At 48.3% G+C, this 25251-nt stretch overlaps 1 protein-coding gene across 3 annotated transcripts in view; it reads right to left on the reverse strand.

The window, feature by feature from the left end:
- The window catches only part of LOC128801350 (GON-4-like protein), a 30505-nt gene that overhangs the window by 1309 nt on the left and 3945 nt on the right, over positions 1 to 25251 (reverse strand). The window contains exons 4-30 of one of the 3 annotated variants that reach the window (XM_053967180.1): positions 25002 to 25076; positions 24541 to 24591; positions 23892 to 23942; positions 23446 to 23541; positions 23126 to 23230; positions 22522 to 22692; positions 21903 to 22095; positions 19348 to 19449; positions 18692 to 18732; positions 18259 to 18362; positions 14858 to 15056; positions 14009 to 14095; positions 13233 to 13404; positions 12199 to 12343; positions 11921 to 12071; positions 11259 to 11375; positions 9083 to 10768; positions 8293 to 8539; positions 7067 to 7248; positions 6238 to 6435; positions 5561 to 5704; positions 4863 to 5006; positions 4509 to 4628; positions 2883 to 2996; positions 2154 to 2361; positions 547 to 1300; positions 33 to 135 (exon numbers count right to left, since the gene is read on the reverse strand). In XM_053967180.1, coding sequence (XP_053823155.1) covers positions 33 to 135; positions 547 to 1300; positions 2154 to 2361; positions 2883 to 2996; positions 4509 to 4628; positions 4863 to 5006; positions 5561 to 5704; positions 6238 to 6435; positions 7067 to 7248; positions 8293 to 8539; positions 9083 to 10768; positions 11259 to 11375; positions 11921 to 12071; positions 12199 to 12343; positions 13233 to 13404; positions 14009 to 14095; positions 14858 to 15056; positions 18259 to 18362; positions 18692 to 18732; positions 19348 to 19449; positions 21903 to 22095; positions 22522 to 22692; positions 23126 to 23230; positions 23446 to 23541; positions 23892 to 23942; positions 24541 to 24591; positions 25002 to 25076 — 5760 coding nt within the window. Of the gene's footprint in view, positions 1 to 32; positions 136 to 546; positions 1301 to 2153; positions 2362 to 2882; positions 2997 to 4508; positions 4629 to 4862; positions 5007 to 5560; positions 5705 to 6237; positions 6436 to 7066; positions 7249 to 8292; positions 8540 to 9082; positions 10769 to 11258; positions 11376 to 11920; positions 12072 to 12198; positions 12344 to 13232; positions 13405 to 14008; positions 14096 to 14857; positions 15057 to 18258; positions 18363 to 18691; positions 18733 to 19347; positions 19450 to 21902; positions 22096 to 22521; positions 22693 to 23125; positions 23231 to 23445; positions 23542 to 23891; positions 23943 to 24540; positions 24592 to 25001; positions 25077 to 25251 lie in introns of those variants that run through there. The other 2 variants (XM_053967181.1, XM_053967182.1) reach the window with 2 other exon arrangements.

The raw sequence follows: 25251 nt of genomic DNA on the forward strand, positions 1-25251 counted from the left end.
CTTCCCAGCCCCTCTCCCACAGCACCCCTCACCTCACTTGCTGTCTTGTTGCCCAGTTTCTGGGAGATGGCGTGGAAGGTGTCCAGGTGAGCTCCCTTCTCCTGGCAGGTGGTGAGGATGACTCTGTCAGCCTCCCTGCAGAACAAAACCTCTGTGAAAGCAGCCCAAAACCAGTGACAGACTCCAACACCCCCAGCCCTGTTCCCAGCTCAGCAATCCCTGAGCAAGGCTCCTTCCTGCCACCCCCAACCCCAGGACCCTTCTCTAAGCAGAGCTTCTTTAGCCTGGTTTTAAGTTTTTTGAAGGAGGTTTTAAGCTTTTTTGAGAAACCTTTAGAGAAGGTTTCAAGTTTTCTTTTCCCAGTCTGAAGTGCTCCAATAACAGCCCTGCCAGGAGCAGCCAGTGCTGCTCATGGGGCCAGACTGATGGACTGAGCAGTGCCCAAAGGGAAGGGTCAGAAAACAGGGCTACAAAATGAGAACACATGACCCAGTAAGAGCTGGAGCCAAAGAGTGGACGCAGAAAGAGGAGGTCAGGCAGAAGTACCTGGTCCAGAGCACAACCTTCTCCCCAGTGGAGCTGACTTTGCTGTTCTTGGCACACACGGTGGCCTCTGTCACTCGCTGCTGCTGCTGCTCCTCCTCCCTCTGCCCCGGGGAGGCTCTGGGCTCCAGCTGCTCAGCATGCTGATGCACCAGGAAGCTGCTGCTTGCATTTGGCCTTGGCCTGCCCTCAGGAGCATCTCCAGTGCAGCCTCTGTCCTGTGTCTCCAAACTGCAGTGAGCAGGGGACCCTGAGCTGCAGCTCTCACGCGCTGCTGCTTTGCTGCTCCTTGTGATCCAGCCCTGCTTTGCTTCAGCTCTTCCTTCCAGGGCCAAAAGTGCTCCCTCGAGTTCTTTGCCACCTTCTGAGGCAAGAGCAGAGCCCCTGGGCTGCTCAGCTGCAGCAGAATGAAGCCCCTCAGTCTGACAGGGGCTCTGTCCACAGCAGGGTCGAGGTCCCAGGGAGCCTTTTGCTGCAGCAGAGAGCAGCAGGTCCCTGCTCAGCCCCAGGGAAGCCTCTGCATTCCCTCCAGGCTGCTTCAGTCCCTCAGTGCAAGGGCAGTCTTTGGTTTCTTGAGGTAGTTTCAGAGCAGCTTTTTGTAGCTGTGCCCATCTGGGGCCCGTGGCAGCAGAGTCCCTGTCCTTGGCAGCGTCCACACCTGCACTGGCACCTTCTGGGAGCTGGGCATCAGCAGGGGCAGGTTTCTCACAAGATCCAGGTCTGCTGGAGGCCACCCTTCCTTCCAGGTGAGATCCTGCTGAAAAACCCAAACAAGGTCAGAGAAGCTGTAAGGAAAAACCCCCTGGAGGCTTCATTGCCTGACTTTTAAAGACATTTTTATTTACAGAGCTTAATGCTGCACATGAGAACAGTTTGGGAGCAGCTTTGTGACTCCACCTGCCTTTTACCCACCTGTACTTCAAAGAAGACAATCTGCAGCCAATTTTCTTCACCCCTGTGGGTTGCTACAACCAACTGCTGTGTGGAGTGATGAAGATTTAAAAAGTGCATTGCCCCAAGCAAAGCTCTCCAGTGAAACAGTCACTGCTGCTCTTGGCACCCTGGTTACAAACCCAGGCATGAGGGCACATTTCAACTCCTGTATTTAACTGTGTGTTGTCCCCAACAGCAGCACGAGCTGAGCCCTGGCTCCAGGGAGGAGGGAGAGATCTCCCTCAGGTTGTTTATCCTGCCAGAATTGTGTTTTTCCTTGTCTGGACCAGACTGGAGGAAAAACAAGCACCACAGAGATTGTTTAAAGGCAGATTAGAGTGATGGTGGTTCTGAACTGCTGTGCTAAAATGGAAACTGGGAAAGAACCAGTACCATGGCCTGGGGACTGGAGCAGCCTCCTGGCAAGAGAAGCTTAAATGGAGCAATCATTGTGGAAAGGGCAGAATATTCTCTGGGCAGGAAAGGTTTTCCTGAAGGGAATGCTCAACAGGTTTAGAGCATCCAGAGTGGAGGAACAAGAGAAAAAAAAATTGAAAAGACAACGATTAGAAGTTCTCATGATACTCAATAAATGTGCACGAGAAGTGCCTGAACCTCTGCTCATCTGTGTGGAGAGGATTCCACACCTGCCTGTAGGAAACAAAAGCTGCACACACCTGGAGACAGAGAGTCCACCTTCCTAGAGACAGGTTTTGCTCTGCCCTGGACGTCCTCTCCCTCATCTCTGCTCTCCAGGGTTTCTTCTCCAGGTTCCTTGGACATTCCAGGCTCCTTCCCTTCCGGCTGGGGACTCGACTCTCGCTGAGCAAGGCTGGCAGGCAGCTCTTGAGAATCTTTGTTTCTATAAAATTTGTTTTCACACACCTGCAAACCAACCCACAGGCACAATCACACACCTGTGGTCCATCCATCCCAACCACACCTCGGAATTTGCTTCCCAGGTATTCCTGGCCCTGCCAAGGGCTTCAATTTGGCATTATGTTTGCTTTAGAAAGTCTATTATTGTTATTATTATTACTTTAGAAAGTCTGTAGTAGTAGTAGTAATAATAATAATAATAATAATAATAATAATAATAATAATACTGCTTTAGAAAGTTTTTTATTATTATTATTGTTATTATTACTATGCACAGAAATGGATCTTTTCACATAGTGCCCATGCCAGCATCTTCCACTCAAAAAACTTCTTCTTAAGCAAGAAGAACATCAAAAATGACATCATTTAGCAGAGGAAGGAGGGGCAGTAGAAAGTGAGGAGAGAGATGGGAGAAGGCCAGGCAGGTGCAGAGCTCCAGACAGGATTGATTCCCTTCCTCACCCCAATATTTGGGAGACTTGGCAGGACCCCACTTCCCCCTGAGCACTCCAGAACTCTGCACTGACCTTACTCCCACAATGGCTGCAGCTCCTCCTCTTGCTTTTCTTCAGCTTGAGGTCGCTGCTCCCTTCGTGGCAGGAGCAGGAACATTCCTTCATCCCATCCACCCACTCGACCTCCTGCGAACAGACAGGCTCCAGCTGACAGACAGACAGACAGACAGACCCCAACTGACAGACAGACAGAGCCCCAGCTGACAGACAGACAGACAGACAGACAGACACACCCCAACTGACAGACAGACAGAGCCCCAGCTGACAGACAGACAGAGCCCCAGCTGGCAGACAGACAGACAGACAGACAGAACCCCAGCTGGCAGACAGACAGAACCCCAACTGACAGACAGACACACCCCAACTGGCAGACAGACAGACAGACAGACCCCAACTGACAGACAGACAGACACAGCCCCAGCTGACTGACAGACAGACAGAACCCCAACTGACAGACAGACACAGCCCCAGCTGACAGACAGACAGACAGAACCCCAGCTGGCAGACAGACAGACAGAACCCCAGCTGGCAGACAGACAGAACCCCAGCTGGCAGACAGACAGACAGACACAGCCCCAGCTGACTGACAGACAGACAGAACCCCAACTGACAGACAGACAGACACACCCCAACTGACAGACAGACAGAGCCCCAGCTGACAGACAGACAGAACCCCAACTGACAGACAGACAGACACACCCCAACTGACAGACAGACAGAGCCCCAGCTGACAGACAGACAGAACCCCAGCTGACAGACAGACAGACAGAACCCCAGCTGACAGACAGACAGAGCCCCAGCTGGCAGGCAGGCAGACAGACAGACAGAACCCCAGCTGACAGACAGACAGACACAGCCCCAGCAGACAGACAGACAGACACAGCCCCAGCTGGCAGACAGACAGACACAGCCCCAGCTGACAGACAGACAGACACAGCCCCAGCTGACAGACAGACACACCCCAACTGGCAGACAGACACAGCCCCAGCTGACAGACAGACAGACACAGCCCCAGCTGACAGACAGACAGACACAGCCCCAGCTGACAGACAGACAGACACAGCCCCAGCTGGCAGACAGACAGACACAGCCCCAGCTGACAGACAGACAGACACAGCCCCAGCTGACAGACAGACACACCCCAACTGGCAGACAGACACAGCCCCAGCTGACAGACAGACAGACACAGCCCCAGCTGACAGACAGACAGACACAGCCCCAGCTGACAGACAGACAGACACAGCCCCAGCTGGCAGACAGACAGACACAGCCCCAGCTGACAGACAGACAGACACAGCCCCAGCTGACAGACAGACAGACACAGCCCCAGCTGACAGACAGACAGACACAGCCCCAGCTGACAGACAGACAGAACCCCAGCTGGCAGACAGACAGACACAGCCCCAGCTGACAGACAGACAAGGAACAGGGGGGACATGGGGGCTGCAACACCCACAGAAAACCAAAGTGATGGTGGCAAGCAAAGCGCAACAGGAACATCCCCACCCCCTTTCTTCCACCTCTGTCAGGTTGTTGCCACATCCTCAACAACACAATTTAATCTCAATTTAATCCCAAATTAATCCCTAATTAATCTGCTCAGAGGTGAGAAATACCAGGGAGATGCCCCAGGCCCACCTTGTCGTGGTGTTGGCCTCCAATCTCCTTCCGCTTCTTGTTTCTGGTGGCTCCATGAATTTTGGGTGGCTCATCCTCCTCTTCTACATCTGGCAGAGACACCTCTTCAAACCCATCAAACTGCAGCAGAACAGACACACAACAGCTGCTCTCAGGTGACCAGATTTTGTTTCCCCCAGAAAACAAAAATGCTGTTCAAAATCTTGAAGGGTTTGCTTCAGTCCACCAGCAGCTCTCCCACCCCACTGCTTCCCTCTCTCTGGAACTGCACCCTCTGATTGAGTTCTTGCAGTTCCAACAGGTTTCTTATCTCTGCTTTTATCATTTCTGGTTTTAGGGAGAAGATTGCTGCACCTCATATTCCTTCTCTTCTGTCCAGTTGATCTCCTCAAAGTCTCCCATGCGGCTGGCTGAGGGCCGAAGGTGATCAAAGAAAACTGAGAACTCATCCTGCAGGTGGTCATGTCCCTTCAACAGCTGCCACATTTGGGTCTTCAGCTGCAAGAGAAAATGGGTCCCATTCCACCTCCTCATTGCTCCCTGAAGGTCCTCAGAGCAAGGGGAGCATCAGGGCTCCTTACAGCTCCAGTATGGAACGTGGTGCTTGCATGGGAACAACTTCCTGGATCTTCTGAGGTCATTCCCCACCCAGCTATCAAATTAGCCTGGAAATATTCCTCCAGAATTCCAGGCAGACTCTGTAGATGACACTAAGCCTCAACTGCGAGGTGATAAAGGCAAGGTGGAGGTGGGAGAGAGGAAACACAGAGTGTGCAGCCTCTTGGAGAGGCAGCTCCGATTGCCCTTGAATCCAAGGCCAGGCTGGATGGGAACTGGAGAAACCTGGCCTGGTGGGAAGTGTCCCTGCCCATGGCAGGGGCTGGAATGAGATGGGCATTAAGCTCCTTCCCAGCCCAAATCATTTTGTGACTCCATCAATTTGAGCTGTAACCCCAAAAGGGAGAATGTGCTGGGCCATCTGCCATGGTCTCCAGGAGGACAGGCACAGGGAATGGGGCTGGCTGACGGGGAGAAAAGGGCTCCCTGCTTACCTCTGCAATCTCCTGGGGCAGACAGTCTGCACAGCTCTGCAGGACTTTGATGATCTTTTGGTGGTGGGCAGGATTTTCAGCAAAGCAGATCTCCAGCTGCCTGAGGAACTTACGGCTCTTTTCAAAGGCTTGCTGCTCCTCAAACTAGCCAAAAGAAAAAGATTCAGCTTCATGTTCAAGCACATATTCCCAAGCATCTGGAATTGACTTAAACAAATAAAATTCCTGTCCTGGTCTTTGTTTTCCATTGTATTGTTGCCCTTCACAAAACTGGGAAGAGGCAGAGGAAGAAAAACACCACTTGTATAATCAACACTTACATGAGCTATAAAGTTTGGCTTTGCACAAAAGACAGGGAAATCCAGAAAGAATGGAATAGGTGAAACCCCTATCCTGCAAAGTGGAAGGCAGATTTGGAGACAGGGGAACCACTGTATTTGTGTGTTGTCTCTGCAGTCAAGTGGGAAAGGCTGATTCTCCACAGCCACGCTGGGAAGATTTACAAAGAACACCAAACTTTCCAATTCTGATTAATAAAAGTAGCAAGGCAAGCAAGTCAAATATCTGAGTAGTCACCAGCTGTTTGCCTGGTAAAGGTAAAGAGAACTCTTCATCCTTCCACTCCCTCAAGCTTTTATGCCACTTAAAATCTGACCTCCTCCTCTCACTCCACCTACCAGCCCACACTCCAAAGCTTGCTCAGGTAAAAGAAAGGCAGCAAAATCTGTGAGCAGCTGTGGCCAGTCGTGCAGCAGCTTCTGCAGAGTGGAATAGAGATCCACGGCTGTCCGTTTGTCCGTGCTGATCTCGAACTCGTAGATCACGCGCAGGAAATCCTCGTACTTCCCTGGGATGTGCTGCAGGGTCTCACGGACCTGGGGGGACACCAGGGCGTGGGGACATCCAGGGGGAAAGACAAGCTCATCACAGAGGATCTCGTGTTGGAGGGCATCTTAAAGATCAGCTCATTCCAGCCCCTTGTTGTGGGCACCTTCCACCATCCCAGGCTGCTCCAAGCTCTGTCCAGCCTGGCCTCGGACACTTCCAGAGCAGCCACAGCTTCTCTGGGCACCCAGTGCCAGGGCCTCCCCACCCTCCCAGGGAGGAATTTCTCCCTAAATTCTTTTAATCTGGTAATCTTTGATCTCTTCTACTCAGAATTTACACAGTACTTGCAATTTTGTGTAAGCAACCAAGTCTCTTCCTACAGATAAACCAAAGCTGCTCACAAGGATCCCACTGCAGACTTGACTTGCAACAGAGAGAGGTTTAAGTCAAGAAGGAAATTCTGAAGAGAATTCCCAGGAAGAGAACTCCGAGCCTGAGGAAGAGGAGGAGCTGCTCTCCTCCTCTTCACCTCAAGGAAGGGACACTTTGGGAAGCGAAGCACCACACGTGGGGTGTAGAAGAAATAATTCCACCCCAGCCAGACCCAGCAGTTCTGTGGCTCAGCTCTGTGCCAGAGAACCCCAAATCTCTGATGTTCCTGCTCCTGGGCTGCCTTACCCTGGTCAGGTAGGCCTGGGCAAAGGCCAGGTCCTTCTGCTCCCTCAGGGGATCCCTCTCCAGGATGTCCTCGTCGTACAGCAGCAGCAGCTTGGAGGTGTCTTTGCTGCCACGAGCCCTGCCCCGCTTGTTCCTGGTCCTGTGGGAGCTCCTGCTCTTCCCAGGGGCTTTCAGGTTCTCTCCTGTGGAGGAGCATGAGGTCACTTGGTGGCAGAAGCATCCCAGGGCTCTGCCAGGGCAACATTCCAACAAAAATTGTTGCAAAATATATGCAAAATACACACGTTGCAAAATTCCATCAGAGTCAGTGCTGGGTTCATGTCTGTGCTCCCTGGAAGTGGAGGAGAAATACACTTCCCACGAGTCAAGCTGGACAAAATCCTGATTTTGTTGCTTGTTTCCACAGCATCTGACTGAAAAAAATCTCTGGATACAGCCACAAGTTGATCCCAGCTTTTTCTGGAACTAAAAAATCCTGCACACCAGGGCAGAACAACCACGAGGGGATCAGACACAGCACAAGCCCCAGAGCTGGCTGTGAACTCTGCAAATTTTAGCCAATTATTCACATAATAGTTAAAATCATAGATAAACACCTGGTGTCACACAACAGGGAATTAAGGAGGATACTAAGAGGGGTTACATCGAGATTTTTGTGGCTTTAGGTTTAGGAATCTGTTGATTTAATGGGCTGAGGTCCCCTCCTCAAAGTTCACTGCTCAAGTTCATTTAGCACTTGCTGGACTTGGTTTCATTTGCTTTTCTTTAACATGATCTTGTCAGACAAAATTCAACTTAGCAAAGATCTGACTATTAAATATTGTTCTTCCACAGTTCTGAGGTATCAGCTGACACAAACCATAAGTCTGTCTGCAGATCTTTGAGGCACTAAAGACTCTTGGCTCATGTGCAAGAGAGCTGTGACTGGGTCCCAGAGTTGTATTTCCAGCTGGAAAACACCACTTGGCTCAGATACATCCGTGGAATTAAACCCAGACAGGATCCCAAGTGTTTTGTTTTCCCTGTAGACAGCAGCTCTACTTTCCCACTCCCTGTGTCCAAAAAAAAACCCCAAAGAACTCACCTGCTGTCCAAAAAAAAAAACCCAAAGAACCCACCTGCTGGCATCCAAAAAAAACCCAGAGAACTCACCTGCTGGCATCCAAAAAAACCCAAAAACCCTAAAGAACTCACTTGGTGGCATCCAAAAATCCCAGAGCACTCACCTGCTGGCATCCTGTGGGCTTCCACCTGTGGGGAAGCTGCCTTGGCCATGGTGAAGGCAGATTTAGGCTCCTCTGATGTATCTCCACATATTTCATCATCTTTCTGTAAACTCTCCATTCCTTCCCCTTCCTCCTCCTCCTCTTCCTCAGGCTCAGAGTTCTCTTCCTGGGAATTCTCTTCTTCAGAATCTCCTTCTTGGCTTAAACGTCTCTCTGTTGCAAGCCAAGTCAGTTTTTCCATTGTCTCCTTAGAAATAACAAAAAAAATCCCATTGTTTTATTTTCTTGTTTGGCTTAATATCACTCAGCAACTTCCTCACTGCATCCAACAGCCAATTTCATAGATCAGCACCTGCCCAGCTAAAGGATTCTGCTAAGGAACAGAATTCAAACCCCTCCAGAGCTGCCTAAAATTGTAAAATTAAATTTCAGCATCTGCCATTCAGCAGATTAGGGCTTAATTTAGAAGGGATTCCTTAATGATCATCTCAGCTCTTAAAGGCCTGCTGGAATTCTGACCTGGAAAATAATTTTTATGTGAAGTACTTCTTAGAGAGCAGCCTCATTGAGGAGTCCCTGCAGCTCAGCAGAGTTTAAATCTGCATTTTTGCAATCTATTCCCTCAGCCTGGGCTTAACATCTGCCCAGGAAAACGTGATGTCCAATTTCTCTGTGACCAGCACAATGCCAGGCTCTTAGAGAGTTATCAGCCCACCTTGCCACTGGGGTTCCCAGTGGGGTTCCTGACTCCTCAGTTGCCTTTTTAAGGGTTTTCAAGTTTTATCTTTACCTGCAGTTCTGGCACTGACAGAATAGACTCTTCTGAGGCTGAGGACATTTCCTCATCCTCATCTTGTGTAAAATCATCGAAGTCATCTTCTTCCTCTTCTTCTTGCCCTTCCCTCTCTCCCGCAGCCTCGGGGCCGGCCGGTGTCCCCACGGACTGCCCATCAATGCTGGACGAGTCCTCTGGCCTTCCCGGGGGGCTGCTGAACTCTGCCTCCCTCTCAGCTGGGTAAGGGAGGTTTTTTGGGGAGTCACTGCTGCCTGGTGGCCCAGCAGCCCCCCCTGCCTCCCCCTGCTGCTCCCCCCAGGGAGGGGACGGCAGAGCCCGGCGCTCCTCCTCTCCCTTCTCCTCACAGGGCTCCTTCTTGGGCTCGTCCCCACAGGAACATGCAGCCTCCATGTTCAGCTCCTGGCCAAGGCCCAGCATGAACTCCTCCTTCCTTTCAGCACATAGAAGATCCCTTTTCTGTGCCAGGTTTGCTTCTTTGGGAGCATCACTCAAATCTTCAGACTTGATTTCCACCGATTCATCGGGACCTTCTAAGCGAGGCAAAAGGTCCACCACGGGCAAAGGCTCTGAGGTGTTCCCATCTCCCTCTCCCACTGCCCAGCTGCAGCAGTCACCCTTACTCCCCTTGTCCTGAGTGTCCCCGTGGGCAGCGTTTGTGGCACTCTCCTGCTTGGGGGACAGGGTGGAGCAGGGGACAAAGAGCTCCGGGGGCTCCACCTTGGGCTCCACTGCGGGAAAGGCAGCGGGAGCAGGGACCAGGGTCAGCTTCTCCTCCCCTTCACCCACAGCAGGGGCAGACAGGCCAACAGGGCTGGGAGAGACAATCAGTGATGGGATGGAAGAGGTCACCAGAGGCTGGTTCAATGGGCACGGGAAGGTGGATGGATTCACCAGCAGGGTTGTGACAGGAATGGCCTGAGTGCCTCGGCCCACCGCCGTGTTCAGGGGCTGGATCATGTTGCAGCCGTTGCCGATGTTCACCACCTTCACCGTGGTGGCAGGGACAGTCAGGATGACAGGGGAGGGCTGGATCAGAGGGGAAGGTTTTATCAGCGGGGCAGATCTCGTCCCTTTTTTCCTCTGGTAGCCCTTACGCACGCAAGGTTTGCGCGTCTTCGTCCCGGCCAAGGCCGGCAGCATCAGCTTGGGCTGGAAAGTCACCGGTTCTGAGGACACCAGAGCTGGGGGTACAGCAGCTGGGAAGGCCTGTCTGGAGTTTGGATGGGCAGTGGAAGGCACGTTCTGGAATTCCAAGCCGTCCCCACCTCCCACCACTGCTGGAACGTTCAGGGGCTGCACGAGCGGCGCCGGCTGGATGGGCCGAGGGACCTGGAGCTGGACCTTGCTGGGGGGAGCCTCTGACTGGGACAACTTCTGAGTTTTCTGCACATTGAGGGGGTTGGAGCTGGGCTGCAGACAGGGACTGGGACGGATCAGGACAGGCTTCAGAGCTGAAGACCTCTGCCTCCTCCAGGCCCTCCTGGAGAAGCGGTTGGCCAGAGGCTTCAGGGTCAGCACGAGCCCCTTGGGCATCAGCAGAGGGTATTTGTCATCACATTCTGTGTTTGAAGTTTCCTTTTCTGTCCCCAAAAGGGCAGATTCTCCATCAGGTGAAGCTGGCGTCTCCTTGGCATTTTCTGCCAGCTGCTTCAGTTCTCTCTGGATGGAGGGCAAGCTTGCCTAAAGGGAGCAAGAATTCATTGGAATTTATTATTTATGGACTAGTCCTGTATTCCCACCTTCACACAGCAGCACAGAAGGCAACAGACCTTCTCCTACCTTCTTCAAGCAAGTTTTATTTCCTTTATACTACTGCATGTTACATAATAGTACTTTAAATTCATGAGTTGCACTGCAAAGCCTTTAAGAGACTCTGAGATCCTGAGAAAAAAACAAAGTTTTTTTTGCTTTATAAAGGTTGCTTTAGTTAACACAAGATTTTGTGGGAAGGAAACTTCCCTGTGTAACAGGGGATGATCAACAGAACTGGATTTTATGGCCTCTGAGTCCAGCTGTTCCCCTGAACACAGTCCTCCCTGACTGACTGACTCACAGGAATGGTCTCCGTGCCTCCAAGAAAAATCCCACAAGGAAAACCCAAGTAAAACCCACAGGACATGAACCAAACAACAACTCCCCCCAGGCCTGGGTGCAGAGCAGCAGCAAATACCTTTAACCAGAAGGGCAGGCGATGCTCTTCCCTCTCCACAGGAGGTTTCCACTCGTGGGGCTGGATTTCCTCACAGCACTTCACCAGCACAGGCAGCTGTTTTGTCTTTTTGTAGTACTGTGGGGACAGGAGACAAGGCCACACAAGGTGACTGGGGTCAGGTCACCTGCTGGGATGAAGGACTGGGCTCTGTCCAAGTGTTCATGTGAATAAAGCAATTCTTTAATAAGGTTCTACCCACAGGAACATTCAAAATCAATAACCAAGGCTGAAGAGGAGCTCATTGCCATCCTGGCTGCTCTCACAGAGGTTCAGGCAGTTGTGCAGGTGTTGTTTTATGTGGTTTTGCTCCCAGCAGCAGTTCCCAGTACCTTATGGGACAGGATTACTGCCCAGCTGGCTGCTATCAGCACTTTTGTTTAAGTTTTCCTACTCAACAGCTCACTTGTATGAATTTTTCATCAGCATCACTGAGTTTTACCAGTGGGCTCTAAAGAGTCAAAACAGGACCTAAATCCTTGCCAAGTCCAGTGGCTAAGGTAAAGAAAAGGAGAAATCCTCACTGCTCACCAAAGGATGACATTTTATTTTAAATAAAAGAGGCCCTTGGAACACAGGGCAGCTCTGCCCTGCTGGAGCAAAGCCCAGGAGGTGCCCCTTACCATGATGATGTTGTCAGGAGCTCGGCTCATGTTGAGGTTCTTGATCCTCACTGTCAGCTGATGGGCAGTTTTGGTGGGCAGGAGGTATTTGCTGATCAAAGGCTTGGGAAACTCCGTGCCTTCAAAATGTTTCAGCCCTAAAGCCAACAAGCTGGACAGGGAAAGAGGGAGGGGAGGAGACAAGAAACCTCTCAGGGAGCTGCTGGGATCTGGCACCCCAGAAATTCTCCTTAACCAACCAACTTCCACCCATTTTGGACAATAACTGAAGCACCTACTTGTCCTCTGCCTTGGTGAAGACGATCTTGTCTCGGTGAGGGTTTGCTCTCAAGGAACAAATTGGCAGCAGCTCTGGGTACATAAAGACTTTCCTGGTTGCCAAAATCCAGGCCACTTGCTTTGGCAAACATGAGAATTCATTTGCTGTGAAAAAAATTAACGGGGAAGGAGAGTTGCGTGTGTGGATGAATGCTTTTCACAGCTCACTTCTTGAAAACCCTGTTTCTTGTACTCCTCTCAAAAGCAAAAACTCTCAAAACTTTTCCAAGTAAAAACTTGCAAAAATAAAACTTTCTTCCTGTTTGTAGAATTTGCACATTTCCTAGTTTTCCCCCCTAAGTTTACACCAGCAAAAAATAAAATTCTTTTCCTCTTCCATCTTTTCTTTTGCTCTGTAGCAAGGTAAAGACCAAGTGGCCACTCTGAGCCCCCCTGAGCATTGGGCAGAGCCTGGTGGGGGACACGAGCCCAGGGGGGGACACGAGCCCAGGGGGGGACACGAGCCCAGGGGGGGACACGAGCCCAGGGTCCCTCCCCAGGGGCAGCAGCTGGAGCTGCTCCTGTGGCTGCTCCACCATCTCAGGGCTGGAAGGACCCAGAGCCTGGGGCTGAGCTGGGAGGGAACTGGTCTGACTGGGAGCAGCTGGGAGTGGGGGGGGGGTCACTGTGAAGGGGCCTCAGTGCCAGCAGTGACAATCTGGGGGACCCCAGAGCTGCTCCAGGAGGGTCCAACTGGGAATTTCCCTTGACATATGGAATAACTCTCCCTGCCAATGCTCTCCCCACCAAATCCCTGTGGGAAATGGATTTGTAGAAAATTGGTGTGGCTAAAGCTGATGGGCCAAGAAACACTTCTAGTGTATTGTAATTAAGAAATAGTTGGCTTCTGCTTGTAATTGCATGAATTATAACATCTGTACTGCCTCAGCCTTCACATGAGACTGAAAACAGAACGAAAGTTTTTTAAAACACCTCTCAGTTGCCCCATCTGTGGGTCAGAAAAGGGTGTGATCCACCCTGCCCCCTCACTTACCATTCTTCTTCACAGCTTTCCGAGGGCTCCAGTCCACTGGCACCTGGGCATGGAAGTCCTTGATGAGCTGCAGGGCCCCCTGCAAGTTGCAGGGCTGGAACATGGTCTGGAATTTGGGGTTATGGGGCACCTGGTGCAGGGTGGAGCTGCAGGCAAAGCTCCCGAGCTCACTCTGCAAAGGCAGCCACAGAAACACGTCAGAGAGGCCTCTTTGGCAGGGAACAGACATAATGAAAAAAAATAATCAGCTTATAAATCTTAATTTGGGGCATCACAAATCCAGGGACGGAGGATTTGCTGTGAGGGTGGGGAGGCCCTGGCACAGGGAGCTCAGAAAATTGCAGATTGCCCATCCCTGGCAGTGTCCAAGGCCAGGCTGGATGGGGCCTGGAGCACCCTGGGACAGTGGAAGGTGTCCCTGGTGTTCCACTCAGGTGGGACTGAGTGAGCCTTAAGGTCCTTCCCCACCCAAACCATTCTGGCATTCCATGACTTTTATTTTTTTTTCAATTGCCACCCTTTCTAGAACCTTAGTTCTCAGTTTAATTGGATAAATAAAATAATTCACCTTTCTAAGTAAATAAACCAAATAAACTAATTAATTAATATTGATAAATTAAAAGTAAATAAATTAATACATTAAAAGTAAAATAATACATAAATTAATTAGTAAAATTAATAAATTAAAAGTAAATTAATAAACTAATCTTTCTAAGTATGCCCAGGGACCAACAATAATTTGAATTCATGGATCTCTGATTTCAGGCATTCCTTACCAAAAACATCTGGGTGGTGCTGGCCTCTGAACTTAGAGCAGGGTTGAAACTTGCCAGGAGATGGATTTGAGTCAGGAGCTGAACATGCTTGAGGAATAAAATCAGATAAATTGGGGTTTTTTTTTAGTTTATCACAAATCCAAGGAACTGGAAAGCACAAGTCCAAAGGCACAAGAAATACTTCCTGAGCACAGCAAGAATCTCTGACTGCAAAAAATCTTAAAAGCAATAGAAAATTGAGGGGAAACTTTAATATCCACTGGCAGAAAGTTTATTACACAAACTTTGAAGACATCAGCTGTTGAAGCCTTTGGGCATTTTCCCAGCTTTTGTGCCAGATTTTCATAATGATCAACATAGAATTTATTTCTTCTCCTACATAAATGTATAACTATTTCTTTAGCAACAATAATTTCAGCTCTCAGAACTGCCCATTTCTGAATTTCTACAGTTTTGTGTGGCGGCAGGAGGAAAAAAAAAAAAAAAAGGATTCAAACTAGATCAAGAATAATATCCTTAGACAGTAATAAAGAAGTTGGTGGAAATAGGATTTTTACAGAATACAGCCAGCCAAGGCAACATCTCACATGAGAACAGATGCCAAGAAATGAGCTCTGCTTCACTCAATCCCAGCTCTCTTTCCATGTGAATATCACCTAGGAGAGGCACAATTCACATGGAGCTTTTGCAATGAATTCCTGAAGGAAGCAGAGCCCTGCTGTGTCCTCGGCCCCCCTGTACACAGCAAACACTCCTCAGGTGAATAAAGAGTGAATAACGTTAAATAACGTGTTTGACTCGTTTCATGCTCTGATCTCCTCAGATCAGAACATCTCCAGCACTGATCACCTGCTGCATTTGCTGCTGGAGCCTCTTCCTTTGGGCACTGTCCAGAACAAGGCTATGGAGGGGCTTCTCATTTGGGGCTCTGGCTTTTTCTGCCTCTTGGGGTGCTTTCATTGAGGACTTCTTCATTCTCAGCTGCTCCAGTTGTTCCTTCACTGTCTGGTGCTGCTTGTTCAGCAAATTGGCCAGAGGCTCCTCAAACCTGTTGGGAACCAAAATCTATGATTTAATAATGCTTCATCGTTATTTAGAACGTTTTACTCTCTGGTTTGCACAGGTTGGTTTTGCCATCCCTGTACTACTCAACAGTAACTCCAGCTTGAAAAACCTGAGTTATTTACACATAAAAGTCTTTTAGAGAACCCCATCACTGCTGTAGTTTTGGGACACAATGCTTTTAAGGACACTTAAAAGCCTTTTCCACCCCTCCCAATCATCTGTGCCCCGCTCATGTGTTCAGATGCTCTCCCCAGCACTCAGGACCAATCCAGAATGCATCACCCAATCTTTCATTTTTACCATCAGCAAGGGCTGAAGCCAAGGTATTATCACCAAGGTATTATAAAGTGGCATTTTAACACCTGGAAGGTCTCCAGAAAGACCACACACTGCCTCAAATCTTGCTACTTCATTAAAAAATTAATTATCACCCAGCCTTATGCTGAGAACTCTACCAGAAATCCTACAGTAAGAGCTGCTCCTGTAGCAGGAGTTCATTATTTCATTATTATTCATTGTTTTATTTTATTTATTTTAGCTATACCAGTTCATCTCCTGATTTCTGCTGGTGATCAGCTTCCCTTCTGTACCAGGCCTGAGGTCAGTTATAGAATTGTTCCATGATGCTCCCAATGCAAGGCATCATAAAAACAACAATAAATCCAGCAAATAGAGATTTTTGCCTTAAAGAATCCTGTACACTGATGCCTTGGGAAGGCTGACCTAGAACAGAGACAAGAGCTAAAGAATAAAGCAGGGATTTATTAAAAGGCCTCAATAGATCACCTTGGGCAGCACAAGAGCCCAGCCAGGGCTACACCCAAGACCAACCAAAATGGTCACAAAAATGGACAACTGGTCACGGGGTCTCACACTTTTATAAGTTCTGCTCCATTTGCATATTGGAGTTAATTATCCAATTCCAGCCCAATTAGCCCATGAAGTCCCATTTTTCTTGTTTTCCTCTCTCCAGCCCACGTGGTTTGTGCTCTTGGGCCTGAGGTTTGGATCATTTGTCCTTGGTCCCCAGCTAGAGAAGGAATTGTTTTGTCTCCCTGCTCTGTGCAGAGCTCACCATCCCATAATATGAAGCTCAGAACTGAACACTCAAGCAGAACAGAATCTGAAAACTATCAATCTAAAACCTAAGGCATCAAAACAGATAAAACCAGGGAAGAAACAATGGGGAGAAGTGCCCACCAAAAAAAAATTAACAAAACCACCCATTATCAAAGCCAAACGCATACAAATAAGAACAGAAAGCTGCCTGGCTTTCAGTTTGTAGCTGGTTTCAGAGTGCTGCACTCCCCTCTGGCACTGCTCAGCCCAGAGAGAGCATCCAGAAACTCCAGCCTTCATTTTAGCTCCTTTCCCAAACAGACACAGCTTGATCTTGAGCTGATCTGCCCCATAAATAAGGAGACACCACTGATCCTGCAGCTCCTCTTTAGCCAGAGCCTGCAGCTGCTGAAACACAGTGGAATTACTACCTGGAGAGAAATCACAGAATCATGGAATGGTTTGGGTTGGAGGAACCTTGAAATTCATCTCATTCCACCCCCTGCCATGGCAGGGACACCTTCCACCATCCCAGGGTGCTCCAAACTGTCCAACCTGGCCTTGGACACTTCAGGGATGGAGCTGCTTTAGTCCCTTTCCTCTTCAAGCTGCTGCTATGTATAAACCCAAAAATGTCAATCCAGAGTCCAGACTTCCCAGATATCTCATTCCTAGGCAGTCATTTTCCTTAGAAAGGGCCAACACACATCCCAGCTGCTTCATTAAAAGAGAAGGTGACACACTTGTACAAAACAGCTCCTCAAGCACCTCCTGCCATCACAATGTCAGGGCAGCAAGGAAACCTTGCAGTAAAAAGGGAAAGAAAATTATCATTTTTCTGCCATGATGCTGCATCACTCCAGCCAGCAGCACAGTGAGGAGTGGCTGCCACTGAGCTTGGGACAATCTTTGCCCAGGTCCTGCAGAGCTTTGGTCCCACACACAGCAGATCCAGGCTCTCTGTGTTGGGGGCCTAGCTGGAGCCATCACCCTGCATCCCGTGTACAAAAGGCTCTCCTCCTAAGCAGAAAAGAGCAAGGTCAATTCGACCTTGAAGGCTATAGGGAAATCCTCGGGAGAAAAACAAAATCGTAAATCATCTCAGCTATGCACAAGAACAAAGATAGGCCGGAAAAGCAGACATCTGGAGATTAGTGTAGTAGATAATGGGAACAAATCGTAATGTTATGGGAAATGATGAAGAAATGCCCAATCAGTAGATGTTTTACATATGTTAGTATTAGTTGAACCAATGAATGTGATTGTTACATATGTTACTTGCTGGCTAAAAACCTATGTAACCTATAAGCTTGTAAGCAATAAATGGATTTGCATTCACACTCACGTTGAGTGCTCGTTGCTTTCCCCTATCCTCTGGCATGCAGACCCCCACACTCTGCCCATTTCCTGGGAGAACCACCCCAGCTGTGCCACCTCCTGCTCCACCGAGCTGTGCCAGTGACAATTTTACACGGGCACATTGTGAGAGGACGGGGGAATGGTTTTAAATTAAAAGATGAGAGATTTAGATTAGATTTTGGGAAGAAATTGTTCCCTGTGAGGGGGGGAGGCCCTGGCACAGGTGCCCAGAGAAGCTGTGGCTGCCCTGGCAGTGTCCAAGGCCTGGCTGGACAGAGCTTGGAGCAGCCTGGAATAGTGGAAGGTGTCCCTGCCATGGCAGGGGTGAATGGGATGAGTTTTAAGTTCCCTTCCAACCCAAACCATTCCATGATTATAGAGCACAGAGTTTGGAGAAGCAGGAACAGAATTCCCCACTGCAGATCCTGCCTTGTTGGGGCACATTCCCATATCTGTGTTTTCAGCAGAAATAAAGAACAGCACCAACCTTAGTGCAGGCACTCTTGCTCTTTCTCACTTTTTTCATTGTTTCATTGTTTTTAATTTTCAGATGCAAGCAGATTTTCAGATTACAAGCACTAAAGTCAATGTTGGCAAACAGAATAAAAAGGATCAAATTAATTGTCCAATCCCATGAAGAAAAACGGCTCAGAGCTTTCAGAACAGTGGCCTGAGCTGCCAGGACAGTTTTTCTCTTTGGTGACTGCCACAGAGGTAACCAGAGGCTTTTCCTCAGAAGAAATCAGGACATAAACCAATGCTCCTACCTGAGGGCCTGGGGGGTGTTAAAATTTGGCCGAGACTCCGTGACAGCATCTTCATCTTCTGGCCTTTCATCTTTCACGTTGGAGAAGCCCATCTCATCCTGGAACTGGCAGCAGACATGGAGCAAGTCAGGAGGGGAAAGCTCAAGGAAGAAATTTACCTTTGGCTAATTAAGCTCAGGATGATCTTCTCAGAACAGACCCTCAGTCCAGGAAATCCCTGCAGATCTTCCCTTCAGGAAATCCCTGCAGACCCTTACTCCAGGAAATCCCTGCAGATCTTCAGGAAATCCCTGCAGACTTTCCTTCCTAAGGCTAAAAATGACCCAGCTATGGCAGAGCCCCTGGCACACACCCAGCACTGAGCCACCCCTTCAGATGCCACGTCACACCTGACAGCTCTGTTCTTCAGTGCCACACTCAGTTTATCACTTACTGTCTCAAACAGCTCCTCCATCAGCTCATTCACTTCCTTTTCTGCAAGTCAAATTAAAAAGAATTATGAAGATGCCTTTTCCAAGAAACACTCAGCAATCCTGTCATAATATCAACTGAATTAAGGAATTTCTCTCACAAAGGGAAACCCTCCTCCTGCAAAGCGAGGACCAAAAAAGAAAGGCCCCTGATAATTCCTTTTTTTTTTTTCCAAAAAAAAACTTGAGCTGAGATTGTCTGGATTCTAAAATATCACATAAAAACTCATTTTCATGATTAAATTTAAAGTTATGTTAATCTGCAGTAAGACCTAAAGCAAGTGTGGCTTTTTGCAAAGACAGAAAGTGATATGTTTATAAAACTAAGCTGAAGACTGTGAGGACTTCAAAATCTAATTAAATTCAATCACAAGGCAAGCATTCAAGTCTGAACTGCCTGAAGCTTTCAGAATGTATTATCACCTTATTTCAGGTTTTATTGTCACCTAAATATTGTTCTTCAGGCTGTGCTGCACCTGAGCAGAGAGCCAAAAGCTGGTCAAACCAGCATACAGATATTTAGTTAATATCCTGCACTGCAAAAATCCTTACAACAAAACACTTCCCAAGGAATTACTGCTGCCAACAAGACAGGAGGGGGAATTCCTGGGGAACTTACTGGTGATTCTCACAGCACGGTCATTCCTGAAGTCTTCTGTGTCTGGTTCATCCAGATCTTCCAGGAAATTGTACTCAGGGTCATCATCATCATCAGCTTCATCTACAAAGAAGCAGGTTTTGAACTGTCACCACCCTGCCCAGCAGCTGCCAGGAGCAGAAGCTTTGCTCACTGTCACAAAGAGGGCTGGAATTACTGCTGGAAATGAGCTGTATTTATGGAAGCAATAGCAAACCCATTCTCCTTTCAAACTGAGCTGTCAGGAGCTGAGCTACAACCATTCCCATTCTGAAAAGCTGGCTTGATTCTCTGGGATGTGAGTTTTAGCTAAATTTAGAAAGAGTCCACTAGTGTAATTTCAGTTTCTGGTTTATATTCAATTTACACAGTTGTAAGCAATCAGTAAAAACAGGACGAAAAAAGGAGGCTGGGCCCCAGAGCTTGTTCCTGTTTCTTCTCAAAAATAACTGTTTCTACCCAAAAAAACCCAAAAAGTGAAACTGCCCCAAACGAGGAGTACAACAAACTGGGATTCAGGTGCATCAGGGGTTAAATCCACCACTTCCCTTTGTGGCTGCCAGTTCCTGTGTGTTGGTGATATTTACAAATTTAAATATTTAAATATTTACAAGTCAGACACCTGAAGTTTAAACACTCTCACAAAGGGGAAGATGAGGAAAGCTGGTTGCAAGACTCATGCACGAGATTAAAAAATTAATGGTTGCAGACAAAAATATCACATATAAATAAAAAAACAAAGCTTCAGGCTTTCAACAGACAATCATGGAATGGTTTGGGTGGGAAGGAACCTTGGAACACAAGCCCTGTGAGGAAGGACTGAGGGAGCTGGGGGTGTTTAGCCTGGAGAAAAGGAGACTCAGAGGTGACCTCATCACTCTCTACAACTCCCTGAAAGGTGCTTGTAGCCAGGTGGGGTTGGTCTCTTTCTCCAGGAACTGACAGAACCAGAGGACACAGTCTCAAGCTGTGCCAAGGAAAATTTAGGTTGGATATTAGGAGGAAGTTTTTAATGGAAAGAGTGATAAAGTTCTGGAATGGCTGCCCAGGAAGGTGGTGGAGTCACCATCCCTGGAGGTGTTTAAGACTGGATGTGGCACTGGGTGCCAGGGTTGAGTTGAGGTGTTGGGGCTGGGTTGGACTCAATCATCTTGAAGGTCTCTTCCAAGCCAGTGATTCTGTAATAATCACCTAGTTACCCTCCCTGCCATGGCAGGGACACCTCCCACTGTCCCAGGTGGTTCCCAGCCCCATCCAGCCTGGCCTTGGGCACTTCCAGGGATCCAGGGGCAGCCACAGCTGCTCTGGGTACCTGTGCCAGGGCCTCCCACCCTCACAGGGAGGAATTTTTCCCAAATACCTCATCTAAATCTCCTCCCTGTCCGTGTGAAGCCATTCTCCCTCATCATGTCCCTCCATCCCTTGGGAATTGTAGGGATGTTCTACATCCCCATGTTCCTTGTAGCTCCTTCAGGTTCTGGATGGACACAATTAGGTCACCCCAAAGCCTTCTCTTCTCCAGGCTCAACATTCCCAATTTCTCCCAGCAGAGCTGCTCCATCCCTCTGCTCCTCCTGGAACCTCCTCTGGATCTCTCCAGCAGCTCCAGCTCCTGCCTGTGCTGGGCCAGCTCTGCAGGTGGGGTCTCACCTGAGCAGGGCAGAGGGGCAGATTCCCCCTCTTTCCCACACTGGGGGATCACCCCAGGGATCAGGGAAGGTTCTGAGCTCATGTGCAACCTCCTGAGTCCTCCCAGGGCTGCTCCACCTGCTCATTCCCAGCCTGGATCCACCTCCAAGGTGCAACACCAGCACCTGGGCCTGGCTAAATCACAGAACCCCTGTGGAAGAGGTGTTACAGTGACTTCTGTGAGCAGAGAGAAGTCTGATGAGAAGATCCACGTTTACCCCTGAAAGAATTTCCTATCAAGGTTGACAACATAGAAACCAAGAAAGAAAGGAGGATAAATAAGAGAAATCTGCAACTGCCTATTCCAATGAGCACTTTGTTTGTCTTTCCTGACCAATGAGTAAAGTGTAAACTTCTGAGTTTAGTTTAGAATGTATAAAAAGCATGCATGCTGTCATAAAACCAGTTTGAAGCCTTCTGAAAATGGAGTGTGTTGCTTTGTATTGCCTCTGTCTCAACTATGACACAGCCATGGAAAATATTTCTGGTATTCATTTTGTGCTTGGATGTTAGAGATGAAAAACACTGGAATGAAAGTTGCCTGAGGTGGAACCCTCAAACTCTTCTCTGCTGCTCTGGGTGGTTGACTCATCTCTTTTAGATGTTGAAAACAACAGTAAGGGCCAGGAATACCTGCACTCTCTCTCATCCCAACAGGAAAACATCACAGTCACCAATGGATCTGAAGTGTAAACTTAGGAGTTTTGTAAGAATTTATAAAAAGCATGCTAGAATAAAACCAGATTTGAAGCCTTCTGAAAATGGAGCGCTGCTTTGAATTGTGACCACCTCAACTACGACAAACCCCCAGTCCCAGTGCCCCCACCAGCTCCACATCTGCCAGGTACCTTCATTCTCCACGTCATCATTCATGAGCCCCCTGAGCCACCTCTTCCACTCCTCGTCGTCGGCCGTGCTGGGGTCGTACATGTCAGGGGTGATGTCGGGCGCGCGCAGCTCGGCCTCCAGCTGCCCCAGGGGAACGTCCTTCAGGGGCCTCTTGGAGCGGGTCCTGAAGGCAATCAGGCTGTCCTCCAGGGGCTGCAGGGACAAACAAGGATTTCTGGCATTTTCAGCCCAGCCAAGCAAGCCCAACCCCAAAAATATTCCATTCCTGCCACAGAGAATCGTTTATTCTGTAGGCTGAGAAAGCTGAGCTTTCCTCTGCTTTACCACGTTTCAAAAGCTGAGCTTTCCTCAGCTTTACCAGGCTCAGAGAGCTGAGCTTTCCTCAGCTTTACCAGGCTCAGAGAGCTGAGCTTTCCTCAGCTTTACCAGGCTCAGAGAGCTGAGCTTTCCTCTGCTTTACCAGGCTCTTGAGAACCAAATTGCTCAGCTGTTAACAGTAAAAATTGTGGCTGCAAAACAGAACTAGGACAAAAGGATAATTTTCAAAAGGAAAACTATTCCCATTAGTTATGTAAATGTCACAGAAAAAAACTGTAACCACCAAAGCCAGGCCTGTACCTGGTAGGAGTCCATGCAGACAGGGCTGGAGGCCAGCTCTTCATCCACTGCGTGCAGCTTCTCCATGAAGGTGCTGTCTTTGGTTTGCTTGGGTTTGGGAGGTGGTGGGGGTCCCATGGGAACCACTTCAGCACTGATGTGTCTAACAACAGGTGATGTGGCCATCTCCATCTAATTAAAAAGGCCTTTGTGTTAAAAGGTTTTATTCAGAACAGATGTTTCCAAGGACAGAGTAAATCTCCTTTTCTGCTTGACCAGAAATGCTTCACAGAAGGATGTGGATTTTTCCTATTACACTCACTTTGGTTTTCAGAAAGTAAAAAGAAATATCAAGATTTTCTGGAAAGGATACATTTGGAAGATTTGAGGAAGCCATTCTCCTGCACTCCTCAGAAATTATTAGAAAAATAATCATTATCTAAGGAACTGACAACAGTTTCCATGCCCAGAGCTTTATTTTAGACTCAGCCCTTCCTGCAAGGAAACATGGCAGTGGGACCCTAAATCCACCTGGCAGCTGGAATGTCCCCACAGCTTTAGGAATTGATTTTTTTGGGGTTTGGATGAATAAATTGGGAACAATGACTGTTGCCTCCAGCTTTACCTCACAGACTGTCCCTCCCTCCTCGTCAGAGGAGCGCCTTGTCCTGGACCTCTTGGCTCCACGAGGAGAAGAAGCTGTGCTCTCCACATCACTCTCCAGCAAGCTCTGCAGGGCAAGAGGTGCACAACACTCTCAAAAACCATCGTGCCACAATCAATAACTGCTCCAAATAACATTTCAAAGCCTCTCTTCCAGCCAAGTGAATAGTAGAGCATTGAAGAATGATTGGTGGAAGGTCCAGGATGGCTTATAAGTATCCATGTGTTAAAATAAAGAGTGTTCTCCTGCCTCAGACACAGAGCTCTGTGCTGAACATTTACCTCTTCTGCAGTCTCATCCTCCTCTTCATCATCAGGCTGGTATTCTTCATCAGAGGAATCATCTTCCTCCAGGGGAATGTCCACAAACTGAGGGGGCTGCACACGAGAGAAAGAGGGTGACCACTCTTAACAGCAGGAGGAGGAGGAGGAGCTGCACAGTCAGAGCAAATAGTTCAAACTGAGGAAACACCCTGAAGCTCAGAAAGGAAATCCTGAAGAAAGCAAAGAAATAAATTACTAGAAGATTGGCGAAGGAAAGCAAGTGGTTTGAGAAGGTGCAAGAACAGGCAGAAATGATTTAGTATTCATATGATGGAAACTGCATGAGCAGACACCAGCTCAGAGATGGTTTTAGCACACGAGTCTGCTCCAGCCCTCCAAAAGATCTCTGCCTCAGCAGGAAGCCTCCAGTATGATCTCCCCTTTCTCAGCAAGAATTCACTTACCTTCACCTCGTTTGCCTTCTTAATTGGAGAAATATTCCATGTTGGAATCACCTGGGGACAGCAAAAACACTTGGGCTGTGTCACACAGGCAGGGTCAATCTCATCAATCTAAGGAGCACCTGAGCTTGTGACCTTGCTCTCCACAGTGGCCAAGCAAGAACAGAGCTCAAACAAAGCCTTCAAATCTCCCCTGGGATCTCCAGGAAGTGAATTCAGGACGATGGACACTGGGAGTTCACTGCCCTTGCCAAGCCTGACCTGGCTCTGTGCTGCTCAGCTCAAATGAATCCTTTTTCTTAACACTGCCTTAACTGATTCTTTTAACTTCAAGACTCAAACCACATTTATGCTTCTCTTAGAGGGTCACACAACCAAAACCACTCACAGAACAACAGGACAGGCTGAGTTGGAAGGGACAGGGATCATGAGTCCAGCTCCTGGCCCTGCACTGACACCCCAACAACCCCACCCTGGGCATCCCTGGGAGCAGGGTCCAAACCCTCCTGGAGCTCTGGCAGCCCTGGGGCTGGGACCATTCCCTGGGGAGCCTGGGCTCCTCTGAGGGAAGAAGCTTTTCCTATATCCAGCCATTCCCTGGGGTGCTGTCACTGTCACAAAGAGCAGAAGTTGGAGCAGATGATTTACTCACCCCTCCTTTCTCCACCACTTCCTTCAGTTTGGAACGAGTCATTTTGGGCTCCTGAGAGTTTAAAACAAAACAGCAACAAGTTCAGTCCTTTCCTTAATGACAGACCTTTCCCCAGCAACTCTTTACTATCAGTAAAGTTACTATGAGTAAAGTATAGCTTACTGTGAAGCTTTTCTCTTTTTAAAAATGCATTGCCTTTAAATTCACTACCTTTAAATTAATTACCTTTCAGACATCACCACAGCCACCTCAAAAATAACTCCTCCTATTTCTGTTTCATAATCTACACTCAGACACTACTCACTTCATCCAGGTGGCAAATCTGATAATGAAACCTAATTATTATAACAGGTAAATTACTTTTTTGTTCTACCTCTTCTCCCCACATCCCATTATGGCCCAGGAAGGCCTTGTGCAATTGAAACAACTGACAAAACAAACTGAGCAAGTTTTTAACTTACAAACAAAGGAATATCTTCTGTCTCACTGATGGCAGCTTTCACCATGGCCACCACGTGTTCATTTGTGATCACTTCCTAAAGGAACACACAAAACCAGGATGTTTAGCAAAGAGAAACAGACAATACAACAAGTGTTGGAATAAACTACCTGGAAATACGATGGGGAAATACTCAGTGTACAATAGGCTTTGTAATTACACTGTAGCAAAAATAACTGTTTGGAGATCAGACAGTAAAATTTAAATTATTT

This window comes from Vidua chalybeata, chromosome 29, assembly GCF_026979565.1.
Source record: "Vidua chalybeata isolate OUT-0048 chromosome 29, bVidCha1 merged haplotype, whole genome shotgun sequence".
NCBI classification, from domain to species: Eukaryota; Metazoa; Chordata; class Aves; order Passeriformes; family Viduidae; genus Vidua; species Vidua chalybeata.